General features: G+C 46.7%; 1 protein-coding gene across 3 annotated transcripts in view; it reads left to right on the top strand.

Annotated features, from left to right (window-relative positions):
- Positions 1–22,009, top strand: part of LOC117367063 (protein FAM3C-like) — a 109,240-nt gene that overhangs the window by 40,515 nt on the left and 46,716 nt on the right. For 2 of the 3 annotated variants that reach the window (XM_033959283.1, XM_033959282.1), the window contains exons 3-5: positions 4,845–4,949; positions 6,361–6,390; positions 12,921–13,044. In XM_033959283.1, coding sequence (XP_033815174.1) covers positions 4,845–4,949; positions 6,361–6,390; positions 12,921–13,044 — 259 coding nt within the window. The remainder of the gene's footprint in view (positions 1–4,844; positions 4,950–6,360; positions 6,391–12,920; positions 13,045–22,009) is intronic. The other variant, XM_033959284.1, reaches the window with a different exon arrangement.

The following is a 22,009-nucleotide window of genomic DNA, read 5'->3' on the forward strand; positions in this document are numbered from 1 at the left end:
AAAGGAATAAGAGGAGGCAGCAAAGGAAACAGGAGGATAACAAAAAGAAGAGAAAAAACAAAATGCAGGAATTAAAGAAATCCAGGAACAACTATCTGCATATGACAAATTTTAATATATTTTTTAAATATTTTAAGGAATAATTAAAACTTTAAATTTATTGTACAGAGAATTGACTTATTCTACATATCAAATATTGTAAATGGTATGCAGGTTTTTATAGATGTGCCAAAGAATTGCTATATAATTTTGTAAACTTTTCCCTGGAAAGGAGAAACCCCATTTCTATTGAACAATTTTCTATCACTTTCATTCATTTTGTTCTATTAGGAAAATGAAAATTGAGATGGTCTTCAAAAATCACATTTCTGGATACAAGTGGAGACTTTTCTAGGACATGAGTTTCTCTGGATAGGAGAAACATCCTGGAAAAGTCTCAGGGACACATTTGAATTTTTATCAGGGTTTGTGGACACAATTTAGAATTTTAAAATGATCTTGAATTTCTAATTCTTAAAAAGTATTGTTTTTATTTCTTTTCTGAATGTCTTGTAGTCTGATGTGGTCATCAGTAGTTTGGAAATTCGGGTATCCATTTTTGCGGCTTGAGTGGCTAGGAGGCCATCGTGAAGTTTTGATCTTCTTACTTCATTGATCGGGGGGGGTATGAATGGGGAGTGCGTTTTTCTGTGTCTGAGTGTGGATGCTTGGTTGAGGCGGTTATTCAGGTAGGAAGGACTGTCTCCGTTTAGGGATTTAAATAGCATGCAGTAGAATTTGAATTGTATTCTTCCTTGGATTGGTAGCCAATGTGAGTTGATGTAAGCTTCTGTGATGTGGTCAAATTTTCTTAATGAGAAGATGAGTCTCAAGGCTGTGTTTTGGATTGTTTGAAGTTGTTTGATCATAGTAGCAGGGCATGGGAGGAATAGGATGTTGCAATAGTCTAGCAGTCCTAGGATTAGAGATTGTACTATAAGCTGGAATTGATTTCTTTCAAAAAATTTCCGGACTTGTCTCAAATTTCTCATGATTGTGAAGGATTTCTGGATTGTATTATTTATTTGTGGTTGCATGGTACAGCTTCTGTCTAAGGTCATTCCTAGTAGTTTTATGGTGGTTTGGATGGGGTAGTTGATAGAGTTGATTTCTAAATTTTTTGAGGTTTGGATTTTGTCATTTTCGAATAGGATGAGTTTGGTTTTGTCTGGGTTGAGTTTAAGTTTGTGATCTTTCATCCAGATCGTAACTGTATTAAGTATTCTGTGTAGGATGTTTGGCATGGTGGGTTTAGGTTGATCGTAAGGTGTGAGGATGGTAATGTCGTCCGCGTAGCTGTAGGTAATTATACCTAGATTGTTCAGATGTGTTCCGAGAGAGGCAGTGTATAGGTTGAAGAGGGTGGGTGATAGTGGGGAACCCTGTGGTACTCCGCAGGGGTTTGCCCAAGGTTCTGATTTTACGTTGTTTGATTTTACGCTGTAGGTTCTGGATTTTAGGAAGCCTTCAAACCAAGCGTATACTTTATCAGAGATACCTATTGCGTCCAAAATTTGCAGAAGGATATTGTGATCCACTAGGTCAAAGGCTGCGGTTAGGTCTAATTGTATAAGGAGCATTTTTTTCCCTGTGCTGAGGTGTTGTCTGATTGTGTCCATAAGGGAGGCTAGGAGAGTTTCTGTGCTGAAATTGGATCTGAAGCCAGATTGTGTGGGGTGGAGTATGTTATGGTCATCCAGATAATTAGTGAGTTGTTTGGCCACTAGGCCTTCTGTAAGTTTGACGTATAGCGGTATTGAGGCAATAGGTCTGAAGTTGGAGGGTTGGTCTGGTGGTCCTTTTGGATCTTTTTGGATTGGAGTGATGATGATTTTGCTGAGTGCAGTGGGGAAAATGCCATCCGTGAGCGTGGATTGAATCCATTGTAGAAGTAGTGTTCGGAATTTTACACTGGAGGTGGTGAGGAGGTATGAGGGGCAGTGGTTGTAGTCACAGGAGGCGTGGCTGTATTTTTTGTAGAGGTTATTGAACTCAGGCCATTGTATGTTGGTGAATTGAGACCAAGATCTGTCTGCTGCGGTTGAATCTTTTTCTGTGGGGTGAGTTGTGATTATGCTTAGGAGGGATGGGGTAGAATCGAGGGTGGCTCTGGCATTGATAATTTTGTTCTTGAAGTGATCAGCTAGGAGGGTAGCTGATGGGGGTGGGGTATTGTTTGTGGTTGTGTAGGGTTTGGTGTCTGTCAGATCTTTTAAGATTTGGAAAAGTTTTTTGGTGTCTTGGAATTCTGTGCCTATTAGATTTGAGTAATGAGTTTTCCTTTTGTCTTTTAGTAGTTGTTTATATTGTTTGTTGATGTTTTTCCAAGCAGTTTTTGTTTGTTCTAGGTTTGTTTTTCTCCATTTTCTTTCTAATCTTCTACATTGTCTCTTGAGTTGGAGCAGTTCATTGTCAAACCATGGGTCTGATCTTCTGTTGGTTTTGGTTTTGGTTTGTAGTGGGGTTAATTCATCTAGGATGTTGGTGGACATATGTTTCCAGTGAGAGATGAAGTTTTTGGGGTCTTGGTCTTGGAGTGATTCATCTACTTTTGACCAGAAGGTGGTTGGTTCGATATATTTGCGTGAGGTGTATGTTCTTTTTATGTTAGGTTGAGATGTGGTTTTGGTCCTGTTCCAGTTGATTTTGAAGTTGTAGGTGAAGTGGTCTGACCAAAGCGATGGGGACCAGGTACCTTTGGGGGTTTGAATTACTGGGGTTGATCGTTGATACGTCATGAACGCTGCAATGTCCAGTTGATGACCTTTTTCATGTGTGGTTTGTGGGTTTAGGATTTGGAATGACAGGGCATTGAGGAAGGATAGACAGTTTTTTGCTGGTGTGGAAGTTGGGTCATCTAGGTGAAGGTTAAGGTCTCCTAGGATAAGGTTGTATTCCGCAGTTAAGGAGTTTTGGTAAATGAAGTTTTCAAATTCCGGTCTCGCTGTGGTCCAGTTTCCTGGTGTTATATAGCAGAGCATGCAGTTTAATGAGTTATTTAGAGTAGTGCTTGTGAGATGGCAGGCGAGAAAGTCCATTTGTGGGGTGGATGTTTTTTCTAGTATGTTTAGGGTAAGGGAATCCTTGGTTATTATTGCTAGACCTCCTCCTCTTTTTTTTTCTCTGCATGTCACTGATATTTTGTATCCCTGAGGGCATACCTCGGTTATTCTAGGGTCTGTGTCTGAGGTTAGCCAGGTTTCTGTGAGGAAGAGACAGTCTAGGTTTTCTGTTGTTATCCAGTTTTTTATATGGTCCGTTTTGGGTCCTATGGCTCTGATGTTTACATATGCACAGTTTATGGAAGCGATGTCTGTTTGCTGATTGTGTTCCGTTTCAGGGTAGATGAGAGTTTTGGGGTGATGTTGGGTTTTGGTTTTGTGGTGTGCAGGTCTTCTTCTCCATGTTATGGTGATAGGGTATTGAGTGCTTGGGTGTTGGTTCGAGTTTTCTGTTGTGAGGGGTCTCCTGTTGAGGTTCTGGCTGTTGGTTGCATAGGAGCTTGTGGGAAGAGTGGGTAGGTTGTTTGCTCTTACTTTCCAACTGGTAATGAGGAGGATTATTAGTAGGGTGGCATGAGTGTGTGCTTTCTGGGATAACTTCATTTTGGTGATTGGGGATGTGGTCTTGTGCTGGTTCAGGGTGCTGGCAAGGGGTGATTGTGTTCCCTGTTGTGTGGAAAATAGGTCTTGAAGGTTGGTCCTTTCTGGTTATGGGAGGCGGGTCTAGCCTCTTTTGCGGCTCTGGGTCGTTGTATTGTGTTAAGATCGTTCCTAAAGTCCAAGGATGATGATTTGCGGGGCCAGTGAGTAAAAGAAAACTTAACTGTAATTAAATTAAATAAGGAAACCTTGTCCTGCGCGTTGCCGCTGAGCCTTTTAACTGGCTCGGCGGTGGAACGTGGGGGAAGGGGCGGAGTGCGCTCCCACGCCTCCCTTCCTCTGCTCGGTCCAGGTGCGGCTGCCGGGGCCGGTGAGTAAAAGTAAACTTAACTGTAATTAAATTAAATAAGGAAACCTTGTCCTGCGCGTTGCCGCTGAGCCTTTTAACTGGCTCGGCGGTGGAACGTGGGGGAAGGGGCGGAGTGCGCTCCCACGCCTCCCTTCCTCTGCTCGGTCCAGGTGCGGCTGCCGGGGCCGGTGAGTAAAAGTAAACTTAACTGTAATTAAATTAAATAAGGAAACCTTGTCCTGCGCGTTGCCGCTGAGCCTTTTAACTGGCTCGGCGGTGGAACGTGGGGGAAGGGGCGGAGTGCGCTCCCACGCCTCCCTTCCTCTGCTCGGTCCAGGTGCGGCTGCCGGGGCCGGTGAGTAAAAGTAAACTTAACTGTAATTAAATTAAATAAGGAAACCTTGTCCTGCGCGTTGCCGCTGAGCCTTTTAACTGGCTCGGCGGTGGAACGTGGGGGAAGGGGCGGAGTGCGCTCCCACGCCTCCCTTCCTCTGCTCGGTCCAGGTGCGGCTGCCGGGGCCGGTGAGTAAAAGTAAACTTAACTGTAATTACATTAAATAAGGAAACCTTGTCCTGCGCGTTGCCGCTGAGCCTTTTAACTGGCTCGGCGGTGGAACGTGGGGGAAGGGGCGGAGTGCGCTCTGTTTTATAAAAAAATGTTAAAGATAATAAAAGGGGGAAAGATTTCACAACAATGCAAGTTCACTTCAAATTAGGGCAGAAATCCAGGGGTCAATTTTCAAGTAAAACTTCATATATGTTGCTATGCTGTAAAGTTCCTTTAATATGTTAGGAAATACAGTATTGTCTACAAAAAGCTCTTAACACATTCTTGCTGGTTTTTTTTTTTTCAGGTATCATAAAATTTGCTATAGCAGTGGCAGGTTTCCTAGTGATCTTTTATACCATTTCTCAAATATTTGGAATAAAATTGGATGAACACATAGGATACATATTTGGTAAGTCTGTACTACAGAACAGATGTAATGAGCATTTTTCCCATAGGCACAAAGAGGTCAGTAATTAAAGGGCTCTAATTGGTTAACTAAGGACTTAGCGATGGGAGTGGCCTTAAAGATCTGGCCAGTCAAAGTCTTAGGCCACTCCCAGTGCATCCCAGAATGCACCGGGAAAGGGAAGGTCTACCATTCTGAAGAGGCGGGCCTTCCAGCTGGCGGGAGTAGGCATGTTAAAATGTATGGGGAGATCCAGGTGGGCTCCCCCAAGACACACTGCAACGATTAAGCATATGGTATGCTTAGTTCACTGGTCACTCACTTAATTGGTAATCAGTCTGGATGAATCAGTCTGGATGAAAAGCAATATGTATTAAAACCTCTTAAATGTCTCTGAAGCTGGTAAAACAATGGAATAGAGGAGCAGTCTAATGGTTAGAGCTGTAGGCTGGGAAGTGGGGAAACCCAGTTTAAATTCTACTACTGTCCCCTGTGATCATGGGCAAAGTCACTTCACCCACTAATGTCTCAAATACAAATTTAGACTGTACACTCTCTGCCCTCATATAACTACCACATCTGAATTTAATTCACCTTGAGCTAGTACTGGAGAGATGGAAGCTAAATCCAAATTCCCTTCTGGGAAAAAATACCCCCCCAAAAACTGAAAAATATTGTTCATATACTTGCCAACAAAAAATGTTAAAAAAGCACCCCCATATATTTTGCTTTACAGCCAAATGTCAATACTTAAATCTTTAAATCTTTCAACCTGTTTATGATATTGTAAAAAGGCCAAGACCCACTGCAATGATTAAGCAAGAATTATGTAAGGGTATCTCGTCTTTACCTTTTGGAGGTTTGAGGCCTGACTTGGGGGAGCCCACTTGGGGGGGGGAAGGTTCGAGGGGTGGCGGCAGGAGGGAGTGGGCATCCCTCCTGCTGGCCAACTTGCAGTGGGGTTTGAGGTTTCCCTGCCATGGCCGCTCAGCTGATCGCGGCAGGGAGATTTCCTTGCCGCGGTCAGTTTAACAGCTGCATCTAATTGAAATGTAGGTCAACATTTCAATGGCCTACATTTCAGGTGCCTATCGCAGCCCTAGGGAGACGCCTAGGGCTGTCTAAGCTTGCCTAAGGCTACATCCAGGTAAATCCACGCCCAGCCTTGGCAAGCTTAAGCATCTCTTCGTGTCTCCCTCAACTGTGACAGACGACTACTGTGTAGGCAGCCTGCCTTGGGTTGTTGTTTGTTTTTTTTAGAAAACGTCCTGATTGGCTGGTTAGACAGCAGTAGTATGCCTACCGCCTACAAGCAGGATGCCATTTATAGAATATGGCCCTTAGGGGTGTGTGTGTGTTGTTTTTTGGTTTGTTTTAAAGCATTTTGTGAAATGGAAATGTGTTTTTCTTTTAGCCAGACCAGCAGCAGAGACGGCTGTACGTGGTAAGTGTCAACTTCCTAAGAAAGAATTGGTTTTTCTACTACACTACTGAGGCCTAAGCAGTAAGAAGATGCTTTAAAAAAAAAAAAAATAAGTTTCTAGAATTAAAACTTCTATAATAAATTTAGGTCACACCTAAAATTATGTGCAGTGGAGACAGGCACATATTTATAGAAAAGGCATACTCAGGGATGGAGTTTGGATAGAGCATGGACAGAATTTACTTGCATAACATAGTAACCTAGAAATGACGGCAGATAAAGACCTAAACGGTCTATCCAGTCTCCCCAACCATACATGCTCCATAAATTAATTTCATTTAAATGGTCCTTTTTCTTATATTTCTGGGCCAGAAACCCAGAGCCCTGCTCAGTAGTGTACTTAGGTTCCATCTACTGGAGTCTCCATCAAAGCTCACTCCAGCCCATCTTAACCATCGAAGCCTTCCCCAACATATTTTATACTTTTATCACCAACATTTACACTTATTCTCAAGCAGCTATAAATGTCAGCACCTACAATCTTGATACTTTGTTGCAGAATCTCTATAAAAACCTTCTCCCAACCTAGGCATCCAATTACATACCCTCATAATATTCAACCCTTGTTGCTGCTCTTTTATTGTGATCTATTGAATTTTACAAGAATTTACAAAGTATTGATAATGAACAAGAATTTAGTACAAAATTCTACAAGTAACACAGTGAGTTTAGTTTGTTGATGGTGAGCAGTGTGCATATACTTTAATCATTTAAAGAATCTCATTTTTTTAATCATAGCTGGCATTTTAACCCAGTGTTCTTCAACCACCGGTCCGCAGAAATTTTCTGCCAGTCCACAGGGCCGGCACATCCATCAGGCCCAAGACAGTGTTCGTCAGTCGCTGGTCCACGGTGCGATCAATGCGGCATCTTCGGGCCGGTTCCCTGAGTGCTGCAGTGCACAAAGCCATGGGAAAAGGCTCCTGCGCCTGAACCAGAAACCTTCTCTGACGTCAGAGGCTTCCAGATGAGGCGCAGAACACGCACGAGAATCCGCTGCCCACAGCTTTGTGCACTGCAGCACTCCGGGAGCTGGCCCAAAGATGCCGCTTTGATCGCACCGTGGACCGGCCCGAAGATAACACCGGGGGTAGGCCAGAAGGCAAGGCACAGCATGGAGGGATAGAGAGAACAATGGTAGGGGAAATGCTTTTATTTTTTTTTATTTAGTGATTGATCTACATCTGATGTTTGTTCAGGAAGAAATGCATTTGTTTCTTTTCCTCTAGGGTTGTACTGCTTGCAGAGTCTTGCATCTTAGGGTTTGTTTGTAAATATTAGTACTTTTAGTTTTTGGTCCTGCATTTGCATGGGGTTATCTGTTTTCTGGTAGGAATGAATGTTGAAAAGCATATAGTGTGCTTTGTGTATTTTAATTTTGTGGTTAACCGTTATGTGTTGTTAATACGATTATATTGTGTGTGTGTGTGTGTATATATGAAAAATGAGTGGAAAAATGGTGTTACAATTAGTACTATTATGGGGGCGAGGTCTGGGGTGGAGATTGGATAGAGATGGGCACAACTTAGCCCAGTGTTCTTCAACTGCTGGTCCGTGGACAGGTGCCAGTCCACAAAATAATTATTGTATTTCCGCCAGTCCATAGGTGTCAAAAGGTTGAAGAACACTGTTTTAACCCATATGTCAATCCAATATGAATAAACTTACATTCTGTGTAGGTTTGGACAATCTTTGTCTAAACAAACCTGGGTATTATTCAGAATGGATGGCATACTTAACTGTTGTCAGACCATGAAGTTCTCAGTTGATCTAAAGCTCATGTACAGCCTCATCTTTGTTCTGTTTGTGTTGGTATTAGAGAATGACATGGGGATGGGGACAAACTTTGTCCATATGTCGTATATAAAATGCTAGTATCAGTATGTAGAAACTTAACACTTTGAGAACTGGCACCCAAATTAAATGATAAAATACTGCAGAAGCTTCTTTGGGATTTAAATGAAGCATTTGTAAACAACATAATTTGTGTCTTTTCTACCTTTGATGTGCAATAAGAGTCTTGTCTGCTGATCTGACTCCTACTATCTGCAACATCCTTCCATTATGTGCCCAGTTGCAAGCTTAATTGACACTTATTTTCCTGTTCATCCGCTACAATGTTGACTCTCTTCTACACCCAAGTACCAATTATGTTCCCAGATGATGTAAAAGCATAGGCAACCAAAACCAGATTGCAATTGAAGGTCAGGTCTATCAACATCAACAACTTGGAATCCTCCACAATCCACATCCCCAGAATGTGTCACATCTGTGAAAGAACCCCCCAATCCAGAAGAATGAAAATGGGTCCTTTGCTGGGTTGCACCGCCTCTGAGGAAAGAGGAAGTTGCATCATCAGAGACTGCCGCGATTCAGAAAAAGCCCCAAGGCTGCCTTTGTGAATCGCTGTGCTGGTAAGTAAGGAGAGCTGCGGAGAGGGTAGAAAGCCACTGTTAGAGGCTCCCCATGATCTCTCCGGCCCAGCGCGGCCCAGCTGAAAATATCTCGTTGATCTTGCCGGCCCTGTGGAGACCGGCAGAAATTTCCTGCGGACCGGGGGTTGAAGAACAGTGAGTTAGACTGAATCCTGAGATTAAAAACTTATTCATCCACAGATTTTTAAAATCATAACAGTGCTTCGTAGGGCATATTTTTCCTCTGCTAAGGCATGTAAAGTGGGTTGTAGCGTATAATATTGCTATTATTTGGATTTTTACAATGTGTGACCTGGATTTGCCACTGTGAAAATAGGATAGTGGGCTAGATGGATCAATTGTTCTGACCCAATATGGCTATTCTTATGTTCTTGTATTTTGTCCCCCTGGACATTTGTTGTTTGTCATTTATAAATAATAATTGTACAAAATATTGTTCCTTTTTAATATTTTAATAAAAAGATTTAAATATAAAATCATAAGTGTTCAAGGCTTCTGCAGATGGGACAGGGACAGACTCTGTCTCCATGTCATTCTCTAGTTGATATTACATCCTACAAAGAATCCTGATTTATGGCTAGCTAGTCTAGCTAAGGGTTGAGCAAGTTGTTTCAATACAAAGGTTACTGAGAATGTACTAGGACGACTAAGTCTAGGTTGGCCCAAATACCACCCTAACCACTCCTCCAGATACACCCCTTTTAACTCTGGGCGCAGAGCAGCATTCAGAGGCCTAAATAGTCTAATCTAATCTAATCCTTAAGTTTGTATACCACATCATCTTCACGTTCGTAGAGCTCGACGCGGTTTACAGTAGGAGAAATAGGAAGGAACTACAACAGAGGGTTAGAGGTAGAAGTGTGAAGAAAATTTAGAAGACTTGGGATGCCAAGATATAAGAGTTTCCTTGATTCCTAAGTTGGAGGGAGACTTACATTTTTTGAGAAAAGCCAGGTTTTCAGATGTTTGCGGAAAACTTGGAGAGAGCTCAAGTTCCGAAGAGGGGAGGTAAGGTTGTTCCAGAGCTCAGTGATTTTGAAGTGGAGGGAGGTCCCTAGCTTTCCTGTGTGGGAAATGCCTTTTAGCGAGGGGAAGGATAGTTTTAATTGTGGGAGGATCTGGTGGTATTAGGGTTTGAGGAATTCCAAGAAAGAGGGATAAAGGGAGGGAGGATACCATATAGGATTTTGAAAGTTAAACAGGCGCATTTATAGTGGACCCTGGCGATTATCGGAAGCCAGTGGAGCTTGGCCAGGAGCGGGGAGACATGGTCAAATTTACTTTTAGCGAAGATGAGCTTGGCCGCGGCATTCTGAATCCGTTGGAGTCTGTGGAGGTTTTTCTTAGTTAGGCTTAAGTAGATAGAGTTGCAAAATAATATTAAATATTGAACTAGGCCAGTTACTGGGCAGACTTGCACGGTCTGTGTCTGTGTATGGCCGTTTGGTGGAGGATGGGCAGGGGAGGGCTTCAATGGCTGGGAGGGTGTAGATGGGCTGGAGTAAGTCTTAACAGAGATTTTGGCAGTTGGAACCTAAGCACAGTACCGGGTAAAGCTTTGGATTCTTGCCCAGAAATAGCTAAGAAGAAAAATTTAAAAAATATAAAATAAAATTTAAAAAAAAAATTTTTAAATTGAATCAGGTTGGGCAGACTGGATGGACCATTCGGGTCTTTATCTGCCGTCATCTACTAGTCCAATCTGGAGAGGATGATGGATTGGACAAGGAGGGTAAAATGTTTTTGATGGAAGCAGGATCTAACTTTCCTCAGCATGTGAAGGCTGGAAAAGCATTTTTTAACCAAGGATTGGAGGTGGTCATTGAAGGACAATGTGGAATCAATGATGATGCCCAAGACCTTGCTCGAGAACTCAAGCCCCTGGTTACGTCCAGAAAGTCATTTTGATTATCGGCACTAGAATGGACCAGTCTTAAGTCGTCCCAAGTGCTGACTTGGGCAGGTCTTTAGAGGTGTTAAGCTTTGATTATGAGCCCCTTAGCATACTGAATCCTACAGGTACCAGCGGAAAGAAAATTATCGAAGGTGAAAACCTAATCTGCCACTATTGCTCAAGTGAACTTGCCTAAAGAGGCTTTCAATAAAGTTAAGTTGTATGTGTGAGTTTTGAAAATATTTGTAGAACAGAATGGAATTGGATAAACCTTAAGCAATGGAATTTGGCACAATGGATTTGACCAAAGATATAGTGTTATCATCCTTTTAACTTATCAATCCACTGTCCCACCTAGTTCTCCCTTCTGCTGAATTCCCCCTTCCTCCTATAGTTTCTCCATACAGGTGTGCACCTTCTGCCTTGCCCTGATCACCACAGGCAGAAAAAAAGGAGAGTACCAGGCCATGTTGTCTTCTGCTGCTTTGGCACAGGATGCAAAATTTTGCATTTGACACTGGGGTGGCAGAGGAAGAGAAGGACATGGGGGGGGATGATGAACATGTGACGGGGGTGCAGGAGGAGAGAGTTGGGAAGATAGAAAAAGAGAGCAGGAGGGAAAATGTGTGTTTCCACTGCTTCCTCATTCCTGTGTGGCAGCTGCAGAATTCTATATGGGGAAGAAATTCTGCAATGCACCGTAGTGCAAAATTGTTCCCAGGACTATGCATATATTTGCATTCTCACTAATAATCACCCTGGCTAGGCTATTATTAGGATCAATGGGGGTTTCCTGAAGTCTAGCCTGGGCTGTTTACAGAGGCAAAATTTTTCTCTTCCGTGGTAACCAGCACTATTCCCTCTTAGCTAAGTGAGGATCTTCCAACTGCATTGCTGCCAGTGGGGGGTAGTGATTGCTAGTTACAGGCAAATTTTCTGGAATGCTGTGGCGTTTGTCTGCTCCTCACTACTGAAAATGTGACAGTGAAACAGCACCCCCACTGGCAGGACTTTAGGTGAAGGACTCCTGCTCTGCTTAGAGGGAACAATGGTAACCAGCATTGCTCTCCTCTATTTGCTCCCCAGCCCCAATATCACTGGTTCTCCGTTCTTACCTCTTCTCACAGTTATGGCACTTGGCTGGTACAGGGCCTTGAGCACTTGCACAAGTTCAAGGCCCTACATTGACCCATTCCAGAGCTGTGAGTAAAGATATGAAGACGGATCTGGTCATTACAGGATGGGGAGGAGGGGGTGGAAGGTGGAAGTGAGCAGTATCGGTTAATGTGAATTCTTGGGGATGGGCTTTTATTGGAGGAATCTAAATTTGGCTTTTAAGGAGAAACTGGGTTGGGCTATTAGAGAGAATACAGTAAGCCAAATCAGTGGAAGAATTCAAGCATGGGACAGATACAAATGGACCTTCATGGTGAGAGGTAGAAAAGAAGACCATGCATCAGTATACATGGTATAATAAACCATACTGTAGATCAAGTAAGATCTGTAATCTCACAATAGAACAGGTAGGCTTATCTGTGCCACAAGCACTAGGGGTCACTCAGAGAAACTGAAAGGGGACAGGTTTAAAACAAATGCTAGGAAGTTCTTTTTTACCCAGAGGGTGGTGGACACATGGAACGCGCTTCCAGAGAATGTGATAGGCCAGAACTCTGTACAGGGGTTCAAGGAGGGTTTGGATAGGTTCCTGGAGGATAAGGAGATAGAGGGGTACAGATATAACTAGAGGTAGTTTATAGAAATAGGCAGAAACCACTTCACAGGTCACGGACCTGATGGGCCGCCGCGGGAGCGGACCGCTGGGCGAGATGGACCTCGGTCTGACCCAGTGGAGGCAACTTATGTTCTTATGTTCTTATCTGATGAGTGAGCTGACATATTTATTGGCTTTTTGCTGGATTTAGTGCACACCTTTTAAATGGTACTTTTTTAACCATAGCCTTTTCCTATATTAACTAGTGTCTATATATTTTAAATATCTCAGCAAATGTAAGAGGATCTCTACAGCTTTAATTTATCTAGGTTTAGTGTTCATGACCTTCACACCTTTTTCAGATCTGTCATCGTAATTAACTAAACAAGAAGGATAGATTAGATATCAAAGGCAATAGTGCTAATATAAAATATTTACTTTCTTCCCATAGTCACAAAACCCCCAAGGTTTAAATGTGGAACTGCAAAACCTTGTCCTGAGAAGCATTTTACCTTTAAGATGGCAAGTGGAGCAGCTAATGTTGTTGGACCAAAAATCTGTGTGAATGATAACATGTAAGTATATCTTTAATCTTTAATAAATATAAAATATTTCTGAAGGAAAACAGTTTACTGTGCAAAACAGAGAATTCACACCAGTATTTATAGAGCTATTACAAATTTTACTTCTACTCCTTTGTTGTACTTGTTTGTAATGGCAGTCTCCAGATTCATCGTGCTAGTGAATGTTGATGAAAGGTCCCACATGTCCTTCTTTTGAGGAAATGTACCTCAACAGACCTAGAACATTGGGAAAATACACATTTTGGGATCACTAGTGAGACCCCTATCTTGAGAATTATGTTCAGTTCTGGTGGCTCTTATCTTTATAAGGACATTGAGAAACATGGAAATGTTCAGAGAAGGACTTCTAAAATGAGGCATGACTTGCAGTGTACCAGTACAAAGAAAAAGTAAGAGGCTGAAAATGTACTTACTTGTCATCAGCAGCAGATGAATCCAGAGATGAGTACCAGAAGGCGAAGACAGAGAACACAAAAGCTGAGCTCTGTCATAAATAGGATGGTAAGCCAGTATTCTCTATCTCCAGCAGGTGGATGGATGGTCTTTCACAAGCTCCTGGTCTTGGATACTTTGCCTCTGTTCTGAGTTTCTCAGTTCAGTGAAACTGGGAGTGTTTAGCCTAAGCAGTGCCTACTTTAGGGGGTACATCTGGTGTTTCTAGATCAAGTTTCAAGTTTTACTAAAATTGTGATTCAATCGCTTTATCATAATTTCAAAGCGATTTACAAATAAAAGAAGGGGTTCATACTGTTTAAAATACATTGAAGACCAAGACATTACAAAGTTCCTCCATGTCGCTGCCCCATTCTCCCTCCTCACAAAAAAAGGGCACACATTGGCATCTTCTAAATGCTTATGGCCACAGTTTAAAGGGAGCTGAAGTAGCTCGGAGTCATAATAAACTTCAGGTCTGTCAGCCCTTTACAAAGGTGAGTGCACCTGATTCTTATTCCTTTCTATCTCTGCTGAGACTATAAAGTGCTCTCTCACTGGGATGTGAAGAGCAGCAGGAGGGCAAGGTTTGGGATTTCCCTTGGGATCAGAGGCATTGGTGGTAGCGGGGCTATTGAGTTCCTACACAGTCTTGTAGCTCAGTCACTGGCACCTATAGCCATTTTGAAACCCATATTTCAGGCTCTGCAGGTGAGAGGACTCCTGTTTTTATCAGATAGCTAATTTCAGTGTCTGCACAGCTTGCTGTGCATCTTTTTCCTATGGCTGATTCTTACTTGGACACTTCTACTTCTTTCCAGTGCTTTATGATGGGGCATTCTGTGATTTCTCTTGGCATTTTTGTCAGCTGGTGTTTCTGCATCTAATTATTCTGCCTGACTGTAGCTCTGGACATTTATAATAATACTAGTATTTAAGCCTGTTACATTAACGGGTGCTAGAATATATGTCTGTCTGTCTTTCTTTATTTCTGTCTCTCTCCCTCCCACTGTCTTTCTTTCTGTCTTTCTCTCTCCCTGGCCTCCTTTAACTGTCTGTCTTTCTGTGTCTCTCCCTGCCCCTGTGTCTTTCTTCTTTTCTTTCTGTCTCCCTCCCTCCCATTTTTCTGTCCAGCAGCGACATTTCCCTCCCCCCACCCCACTTCCCTGTGCAATAGCAGCATTTTCCCCTACCCCCCTTTCCCTTCCCGCGTTCTGGCCGGCTCCCTTAGTCCCTTGCCGCCTCCCTTCCCTTCCCGCGGTCCCGACAAACCTGTTGACTCCAGCAGCGTCCGCAGCACTCTACACACGCTGCTTCGGGGCCTTCTACTGCCCTGATTTACTCTGGCATGTCCCTGATGACATCATCAGAGACGCATCATCATCAGTAGAAGGCCCCAAAGCAGCGTGTGTAGAGTGCTGCGGACGCTGCTGGAGTCGGCAGGTTTGTCGGGACTGTGGGAAGGGAAGGGGGGCGGCAAGGGACTAAGTGAGTCAAGTCAGACGGCGGGAAGGGATGGGAGGGTCAGATCGCGATAGGAGGGTCAATGGGGGTTCGGGTGCTTCGAGGAGGGGTGCGACGGGGGGGGGGTGCCGATGAAGAAATTACTTACAGTGAGTGAGGAGGGAGCTGGCAAGACCTTAGGGACCGTTTTATGCGCTAATGCTTACTCCTGCCTGCCACGGACATACGGATCAGGGAACACACAGGCAGGAGTGCGCATGCGCACTTAGCGTTTTATTATAGTAAATGAAACCCCCTAAAATGGGGGAGGGAGTTAATTGAGAAATTGGGGAGAGTGGGGAGGACGTGACTTCATCTGTGAGATAGCTGCCTATCCACTCAGCTGCTCTTTGGCCTGCCAATTTTAGTAATCATCTGCCCTATAGAATCTCAAGTTTGCCCCTTTTAGGTCATCTATTAGCAGTCTGGAGACCGATGTCTTCAATGAGCAAAATAAAAAGACCTCACTTGAAGTCATTTGCATACCACTCAGTGACTTCCTTGGGAGCAGCCTCCAACTCTTGAGCTAGGCAGAAGCGAGTCAGAATGATCCTCTGAAATACCAGTGCTGGAGGAAGACATGAAACCGGCATCAAAAGCAGAAATGTGGGGCTGGATTCTCGACTTAGTCTACAATGACAGTGCAACATGAGTTGCACAAAGATGTAGATGGTTTGAGGAAAACAGTAGAGAAAATGGGGCAGTGCCTCAGAGTTCAAGGAGAGGGTCATTGGCCATGAGGGTGACCTTATGCAACTAAAGACTTGGTGTGAGAAACTTAAAGCTAAGCAGGATGAGTTATTACTGTAACTAGAATTATCCCAGGACAAGCAGGCATGATATTCTCACATGTGGGTGACGTCATCTACGGAGCCCCAGCGCGGACAGCTTTTCAAGCAAACTTGATTGAAGTTTCAAGTTTGCTATGCTGCACCACGCATGTGCATGCCTTCTTGCCCACTAGAGGGCGCATCCCCACCTCGTGGTCCTCAGTTCAGTCTTTTCCGCGGAGGCAGAAGCCCTGTGGAATTTGTGCTCTTCTATTTTGCCTTCTGACACCGCGGCTGAGTGATTCTTTCTCGGTCGCTGTGCTTACTTTGGTTTTTTTTTTATTTGTTTGTGTTTAGGTTTTCGTCAAAAAAAAAAAAAAAGATTTTTCGTTCGGCTCCGGGGGCTCCCAGTAGCCGCGGCCGCGGGACCTCGTTCGTTCCCGGCCGTTTTTTGTGTCCATGTCCCGTCCCTTGACGGGCTTTAAAAAGTGCACCCGGTGCGATCGACTCCTTTCGATCACCGATCTCCACCGGTGGTGCTTACTTTGTCTGGGTCCTGAGCACCCGACCAACTCCTGCACTCGGTGCTCTACTTTTCAGCAAAGGGCCCTCCGCCGCCGTCGCGCTCGTATGACAGAGCTCTTTGCTGTGGACCCCGTGGCGGGGAAGGCCTTCGACCTCGGCTTCGGCCCCGGCCTTGACCTCGGCCTCGACTCCCTCGACGTCGCCCCGACAGCCCGCTTCGTCGAAGCCTGTGTCCTCGACCCCGAAGTCGACGACGGGTAAGTCCTCACTTCCTTCTTCTGTTCCAGCCTCGAAGAAGCCATCCTCGGGCTCATCGACGGGGGCGGGTGGGTCGTCCTCGGCCCCGCCCCGAGCGACGAAGTCGGGTGCCCCGCGGGAATACTCAAGACTGAGGTCGCCCTCGAGGGAGCACCCGCCGAACCCGGATCTGCCGACTATGATGGGGATTCCCGCCTTTCAGGACTTACTCCATGCGCTCATTACCTCGGAGCTGTCCGGTGCCCTCGCGCACCTCCAGCCGCCTTCGGCAGCCCCGGCGTCGGCTGCCTCGGTCTCGGTACCCTCGACTTCAGCCCCCGGGGGGGCTTCGGCCTCGGCCCCGACCTTGCCCTCGACCTCGGTTGACCAGCCTGAGCGGAGTGTGGGGCCTCGGGACAAGGTGCGGAGGGCTCGGAGGATCTCTTCCTCTTCGTCCTCGTCGAGGTCCTCCCGGGGCTCCTCGCCCTCGGGTCGGCCTCGGGCGAAGCGTCGGTCGAGGAAGCCCAAACGTCAACGGGCCTCTCCTCGCCGACCGGGGCAGAGACCCTACGGGTCTCCGAGCTCCGCCTCGATAATCCGAGGCTTTTCCGTTCCTCCGAGGTTGAGTGCTCGAGGGACTCTTCGCCGAGACGGAAGGGGCGTGCCTCGGTGCCCCATACCCCGGGGACTTCCCGCAGGGGTTCCTCGGGGCATGGGCGGTCCCCGACCCCGTCGAGGTCGCTTGGTCCCCCGACCCCGTGAGGCTTCCCCTTCCTTCTTGGCGACGAGGGCTTCTCGATCTCCCTCTCCACCTTCGAAGCTCTTCTCCTTTTCGAGATTTGTGCTTGATATGGGGAGGGCTTTGGACCTTGATCTGGCGTCAGGGTCGCAATACACGAAGGAATTTTTGGAGGAGCAGGATTTGCCCTCTCCCCCCAGAGAGACTCCTCGGCTGCCTCTCAACAAGGTTCTCCACCAGACCTTCCTGAGGAACTTGGACTCCCCTCTTACAGTCACAGCGGTTCCATCAAAGATGGAGTCTAAGTACCGCACAGTCCCTTGCAAGGGCTTCGATAAAGCACAGCTGTCCCACCAGTCGTTGCTGGTGGAGTCGGCGTTGAAGAAGTCTCAGCCTTCTAGGATCTCTGCTGCGGTCCCCCCCGGGCGTGAGGGACGTACCCTGGACAAGTTTGGTCGTCGCCTCTATTCCAACTCCATGATGGCTGCCAGGGTCCTTAATTACGCATTCACCTTCTCATCCTATTTAAGGCAGATGGTGAAGGCGTTGCCCAGGTATTATGGGGTCATGCCGGATTCCCATAAGGGGGATTTTGGTACCTTTATGGCCAATTTGTCTCAGCTGCGTCTCTATCTTTTTCACGCAGTTTACGATGCGTTTGAGTTGGCCTCTCGTGTATCCGCCTTTGCGGTGGCGATGCGCCGTCTCGCATGGCTTCGTACCCTGGATATGGACCCGAACTTGCAAGAACGTCTGGCCAATCTTCCATGTGTTGGCTCCGAGTTGTTCGATGAGTCCTTGGAGGCGGCGACCAAACGCTTGTCTGAACATGAGCGCTCTATCGCCTCATTGGTCCGTCCTAAACCCCGGGCCCCGCCGCAGAAGCCGTTTAGACCTCCTCCGCGGCGATACCCGCAGAAGTCGACGCCGGCTTTCTCGAGGCCTCCGTCCCGGCGTCCCCCTCAGCAGGGCAGAGCGTTCCAACCAAAGCCTCAGGCGCAAAGGGGCGTCTAAACCGGTTCCGTCTTTTTGACGTGATGCGCGGTTGGGGGCGGGCCCCCTCCACACTCTCAAAGGACCCCCTTCCTATCGGGGGCCAATTGCAGGCCTTTCTTCCAGCCTGGGCCAAGATCACGTCGGACGCATGGGTGCTCCGGATCATCTCCGAGGGTTACTCGCTAAACTTCTTAGCCATGCTGCCAGAACATCCGCCGGGGGCTTCTCTTGGCTGTCGAGACCAGCTTCCTCTTCTCCTGTCGGAAGCCAGGTCCTTGTTGAGCCTTCGGGCGGTGGAGCCCGTGCCCCCGAACCAGAGGGGACGGGGGTTTTACTCTCGTTACTTTTTGGTCCCGAAGAAGACAGGGGACTTGCGCCCCATTCTGGACCTCCGGAGGCTCAACAAGTTCCTTGTCCGGGAGAAGTTCCGTATGTTGTCCCTTCCAGTCCTGTACCCTCTGTTAGAATCGGGGGACTGGATGTGCTCCCTGGACCTGAAGGAAGCATATACTCATGTTCCGGTGCATCCCGCCTTCCGCAAGTTCCTCAGGTTCCAGGTGGGGGAGTTGCACCTCCAGTATCGGGTCCTCCCCTTTTGGACTGGATTCGTCCCCTCGAGTCTTCACGAAGTGTATGGTGGTGGTCGCGGCAGCCCTGAGATCTCGGGGGCTGCAGGTGTTTCCCTACCTGGACGATTGGCTGATCAAGGCGTCCTCCAAGGAAGGGGTTATTTCAGCGACCCGACAGACTATCATCTTCCTTCAACGTCTGGGGTTCGAAGTGAACTTCCCCAAGTCTCAGTTGTGCCCTGCTCAATCCCTTCAGTTTATCGGGGCCGTGCTGGACACGGTTCGCCTCCGTTTGTTCCTCCCCCCACCACGGTTGGAGGTCCTGCTTCAATTGAGTCGCCAGGTTTCATTGCTGCCCTCAGTTTCGGCGCAGCGCATGATGGTTCTGCTCGGCCACATGGCGTCGACGGTCCATGTCACTCCGTTCGCCCGTTTGCACCTGAGGCTTCCTCAGTGGACCTTGGCCTCCCAGTGGCGTCAGGATCGGGACCCAGTCTCCTCCCCGATAATTGTGACTCCTTCCTTGAGACGCTCGCTCAGTTGGTGGACCAACTCTTCCAATCTTTCTGGGGGTTTGCTCTTTCTCGTTCCTCCGCATCGCAAGGTCCTGACCACGGACTCTTCGGAGTACGCGTGGGGAGCTCATCTGGACGGTCTGCGGACTCAAGGTCTATGGTCGGCAGAGGACCGGAGTTGTCACATCAATGTTTTAGAACTTCGTGCCATTTTTCTGGCTGCTCGAGCGTTCTGCCACCTGCTGCACGATCAGGTAGTCCTCGTGCAGACGGACAACCAGGTGGCCATATATTATGTGAACAAACAAGGGGGAACGGGCTCTTGGTCCCTGTGCCGGGAAGCCCTGCGCCTTTGGGAATGGGCGATCTCCCAGAACATCTTCCTGCGGGCGGTTTACATTCAGGGAGAGAAGAATTGTCTGGCCGACAAACTCAGTCGTCTTCTCCAGCCGCACGAGTGGTCGCTAAACTCCAGAGTTCTGCGCGAGGTCTTCGACCGCTGGGGGACTCCTCAGGTGGATCTGTTTGCCTCCCCGGAGACTCACAAACTGCCCCTCTATTGTTCTCGGATGTACTCCCCGGACCGTCTCGAGGCCGATGCCTTTCTTCTCGACTGGGGAGGGAGGTTCCTTTATGCGTTTCCTCCTTTCCCTCTGATCTTGAGGACGTTGGTTCATCTCAAGTCGTCCAGAGCCACTATGATTCTCATTGCGCCTCGTTGGCCTCGTCAGCACTGGTTCTCCCTGCTCCTTCAACTCAGTGTCAGGGAGCCTCTGCTTCTGCTTCTGCCTGTTTTTCCCTCTCTGCTGTCTCAGAGTCGGGGTTCGCTGTTGCATCCCAATCTTCAGTCTTTACATCTGACAGCTTGGTTCCTTTCCCCATGACTTCACAGGTTTCTCAGTCTGTGAGGGAGGTTCTGGAAGCCTCGCGCAAGGTCTCGACTAGGCTTTGTTATTCTCAGAAGTGGACCAGATTTTCTTCCTGGTGTTCCTCGAATCATCTGGATCCGAGTTCGGTTCCGGTGTCTTCGGTTCTGGAATATTTGTTGCATTTGTCCAAGTCTCGGCTGAAGACGACTTCCATTAGGGTGCATCTCAGTGCGATTGCTGCTTTCCATCGGCATCTCGAGGGTCGATCTCTCTCTCTTCATCCTCTGGTGATTCGTTTCATGAGGGGTCTAGTGAATGTTAATCCTCCTTTGAAACCTCCTCCTGTAGTTTGGGATCTTAATGTGGTTTTGGCTCAACTGATGAAGCCTCCCTTCGAGCCTATTGACAAATCTCATCTTAAGTTTCTCACTTGGAAGGTGATCTTTTTGCTTGCGCTCACGTCCGCTCGTCGGATTGGCGAGCTGCAGGCTTTGGTTGCGGACCCGCCCTTTACTGTGTTCCATCATGACAAGGTGGTTCTTCGCACCCATCCTAAATTTTTACCTAAGGTTGTGTCTGATTTCCACCTCAATCAGTCCATTGTTCTTCCGGTGTTTTTTCCGAAGCCCCACTCTCATCCTGGGGAGGCGGCGCTTCACACGCTTGACTGTGAGAGAGCGTTGGCCTTTTATCTTCAACGCACCAAGTCTCATCGGAAGGTTCCTCAATTATTTTTGTCCTTTAATCCTAATCGGTTGGGACGTCCTGTTTCCAAGCGCACCTTGTCCAACTGGTTGGCTGCTTGTATTTCTTTTTGCTACGCTCAGGCTGGTCTCAGCGCTTCATGGTTGGGTCACGGGACATAAGGTCCGAGCGATGGCAGCTTCTGTGGCGTTCCTCCAGTCTACTCCGGTGGAGGATATCTGCAAGGCTGCCACTTGGTCTTCGGTTCATACTTTCACCTCCCACTACTGCCTGGATACGTTATCCAGGAGTGACGGCCGGTTTGGCCAGTCAGTTTTGCGTAATCTGTTTTCCTAAATTGCCATCCTCCCATCTGCCCTTTTTTGGTTGGCTTGGAGGTCACCCACATGTGAGAATATCATGCCAGCTTGTCCTGGGATAAAGCACAGTTACTTACCGTAACAGGTGTTATCCAGGGACAGCAGGCATATATTCTCACAACCCGCCCTCCTCCCCGGGGATGGCTTCTTTGCTGGCTATGGAACTGAGGACCACGAGGTGGGGATGCGCCCTCTAGTGGGCAAGAAGGCATGCACATGCGTGGTGCAGCATAGCAAACTTGAAACTTCAATCAAGTTTGCTTGAAAAGCTGTCCGCGCTGGGGCTCTGTAGATGACGTCACCCACATGTGAGAATATATGCCTGCTGTCCCTGGATAACACCTGTTACGGTAAGTAACTGTGCTTACTGTGAAAACTGAGCTCGCCATAATAATCTTCGAGTGAGGCAAGTGCCAGAAAGAATCAAACAGAAGACAGGAAGAAATATTGCCTCAATATGTGACAAACAACAAAAAAGGCAAGAGAGATGTCCGTTTCAACCAATGGAACTGTTTATTGATTTGAAAAGTCCCAACTAGGATCCCAGTTTCAGCAAAACTGGATTGCCTTCTTCAGGGGACAAACAACTAGAATAAAACCATATATAAAAATATAAATGTATGCAAACTATTAAAAACAATAACATAAACTACATGAAAAACATTGAGATCTAAACCATATTTACTGTATTTTTTGGACCATAAGACACACCCATCTGTAGAGGAGGAAAACCAAGA

This window comes from Geotrypetes seraphini, chromosome 9, assembly GCF_902459505.1.
Source record: "Geotrypetes seraphini chromosome 9, aGeoSer1.1, whole genome shotgun sequence".
In the NCBI taxonomy this organism is placed as follows: domain Eukaryota; kingdom Metazoa; phylum Chordata; class Amphibia; order Gymnophiona; family Dermophiidae; genus Geotrypetes; species Geotrypetes seraphini.